The 2,722-nt window shown below is 44.9% G+C and overlaps 1 protein-coding gene across 1 annotated transcript in view; it reads right to left on the reverse strand.

Annotated features, from left to right (window-relative positions):
* The window catches only part of Pmar_PMAR005432 (conserved hypothetical protein), a gene marked incomplete at both ends in the record, with an annotated part of 5,404 nt that overhangs the window by 1,355 nt on the left and 1,327 nt on the right, over nt 1–2,722 (reverse strand). The window contains one exon of the mRNA XM_002772932.1: nt 2,095–2,229. Within this exon, the coding sequence (XP_002772978.1) occupies nt 2,095–2,229 (135 nt within the window). The remainder of the gene's footprint in view (nt 1–2,094; nt 2,230–2,722) is intronic.

The raw sequence follows: 2,722 nt of genomic DNA on the forward strand, positions 1-2,722 counted from the left end.
TTTACTTTATAATTGAGTCATGAGGAATTGAAAAAATCGTAAGGCCACTTCGTTGAACTTCTCAGTAATTTGAAGGAGGAATGGTATGGGGACGAAAATTATTGAAAAAATATTAATTCTGTGATTTCTATTGAGCCCGTGTAGAAGGCGCCTCTGGGAATATTCTTCTACATTTTCACAGAGAAACCGAAACGATTATTACTGCGTAAAAAATTCACGAAGTGAACACAAAACTCATTATAGAACGTTCGTGAGTAAATTACTCACCTATAATCGTTGTACGTCACAGCGCACAATCCGCATCGATGCTCTGCATCCTCCTTCACGTCCGTACTTCGTTATGACGCAGGCAAACCGCATAACTTTCATAGAATTTTGCTAAACTTTCCGTATTCAACGCAAAACAGGCCAGGTCAATCCACAATCCAGTTAATACAAGATGCCTGAATCGATGACGATACTGTACTATCGCATCATTCAATGTTACGAAATTCATCAGCGTACAGAGAAGACAGTCATTAGAACGGCGAAGTTTTGTCGCTCTACGACGAATCGGTTTTTGCTGGGAAAATATTCGAGCACCGTTCAAGGATTGTGCGGATTCGACACTGAAGACAGCATTTGTTGGGAGGAAAACTTCGACTCCGTTTTTATCGATGCGCGCTGTTCAGGTTGAAAGTGATATGGACTCGACATTCGTCAATTAGGGTGCTCACGAACTATAAGCACAGAGGTCAGCTGGTTGGGGAAATTATGCATATTTTTTGCGTTGAACTTCACGTTTCCGGCATCTATCGGATGTATCCTATTATAACATCTATATAAACTATATTGATGTTTATTATCATATGTTCTGATATTAGTTGAGAATGCGCTAAGTGTGAGAAATGCTCAGCTCAGCGATTCGAGCGATCTTTTAGAGGGGTCTCTCTTGATATCCATGCTCCCTGATGTAGAGCCCTGACTCAGGGTCTTAGAGGCGGCTTCAGGGCGGCATTCTCTGTTATGATAAAAGTCAATAAGTGCTATTGAGAAGCCAATCTCGGCTCCGCGAATTCGGCTGGTGATTGCTTCTCCTGAACAGGTTTATACATGACCTTCAAGCCATAAAGTCATAATGAGCCTTGATCGAATGGGTCAACTCCCTGCACTCTTCTGCTCCAGAGCTTTCACTGCTGATTTTGGGAGGCGATAAGTACATTAAGAAGGCAGTCGTCAAGGAGCCTCAGTTTGGGAGACGGCTAGTCCAATTGATTTACACTAGACTAGTGTAAATCGATTGGATTCTCTGACTCATCTAGTGACTAGATGCCGGAGACCCACGGTGATGCTGAGAATGCTAGAGTTCGGTGAGTGTAAAAATATGGTTATCCGGTGGGAACCTCAGAAAGAGTATACAATTCCAGGATGGGATATTCAGTGCTACATTCAATGCAGAGATGCGAGCCCATAATACCGGCCCCTATCTTCGCATTAGGGCTATATTGGGGCTGCTCTACATCTTGTACCTTGAGGATGGCTCTTGGGCATCGTACGACCAATGAGTGGATTTGAGAGACTTCTCCGGGATGATAGTCTTATCGAAGGTTGTTGGAGTGACGTAAGAATTCACCAAAATCTGGATATCGGAAGTCCCCGAAATACTGGGCTTCAGATGGGACCTAGGGGTCTATACTCTAGGAGAGGATGATCTTTCGATCTTTGTCATGACTAATGAGTGACACTGTTCTGTGTGTAGTGACCCGAATCTTCAAGGGATCCGCTCTGCTACTGAAGCATTCCTTCAGGTTGGGTTTCATATGCGCAGTGATGCAACCCGAGGGGTGGGGCATAATCACCTCAGATCGGACGTGGATATTGGCTCGGAGGGACCCCATGATTCCATTGACTCTACCCCATAGATTCGACCATCTCTCATACGAGGAATGAGTGCTGACTCAGCACTGCTGAGCTTGATACACGGTTCAACGGACCAATATTGAAGACGATCGAAGCACTGCTGAGAACTGTGACTTCAGTTCATACTAGTGAAGGTGTTGCCGGTGGTGGTTATCGGAATGCGAAGTCAGCATTCGCCGAGAAAATAGCTCTTACATTGAACACTGGGCTCGTTGAGGCCGTTCTTCGTGCAGTGGAATTTCAAGTTCACGGGAATGTGTTTGTGTTTTCTGATTATCATTCTCTCAAGCATGAATGCGCAAACTGGTTCAATAAATGTCGTCTTTGTCGCTAAAGAGGGGAGATATAATTTCAAACTATCAATTTTCGAATTCGTTAGACTTTCCAGATCACATCACGTTTCCTTAGGTGCTGTAATGGTGGCCGGCGACATCAGCATTCTCCAGGGCTGCCATGTCCAGCTGGCTTGAGCTGGGTCAAAGCACACATTCGAGCAAATACGGACGTGAGTGATACTCGAGTAATCGGTTTCTCTGGCTCATTTATTTGAGCGATTATGCGCGATGGGTGTTTGTAGAGAGTCTCCAAGTTCGCTCAGGTGTGGCAGTGTCTTCAGGTATTGATTTGGATACTGACACATGGAAAGAGCACCGCATTAGCAGCAGAATGCCGAAGTCTTTCCCACTTGGCATGTTGGGTAACCTATATTTTACACACTTGAGGAACAGTGGCCTGGACTATCCCCTACTCTGATGAATGTTGGCAGCTAGTGGAATGCGAGTCGCATCCCACTATCATGCGACAGGTGCCTTTTTGGTTCCAT

Source organism: Perkinsus marinus (assembly GCF_000006405.1).
Source record: "Perkinsus marinus ATCC 50983 genomic scaffold scf_1104296959770, whole genome shotgun sequence".
NCBI classification, from domain to species: domain Eukaryota; phylum Perkinsozoa; order Perkinsida; family Perkinsidae; genus Perkinsus; species Perkinsus marinus.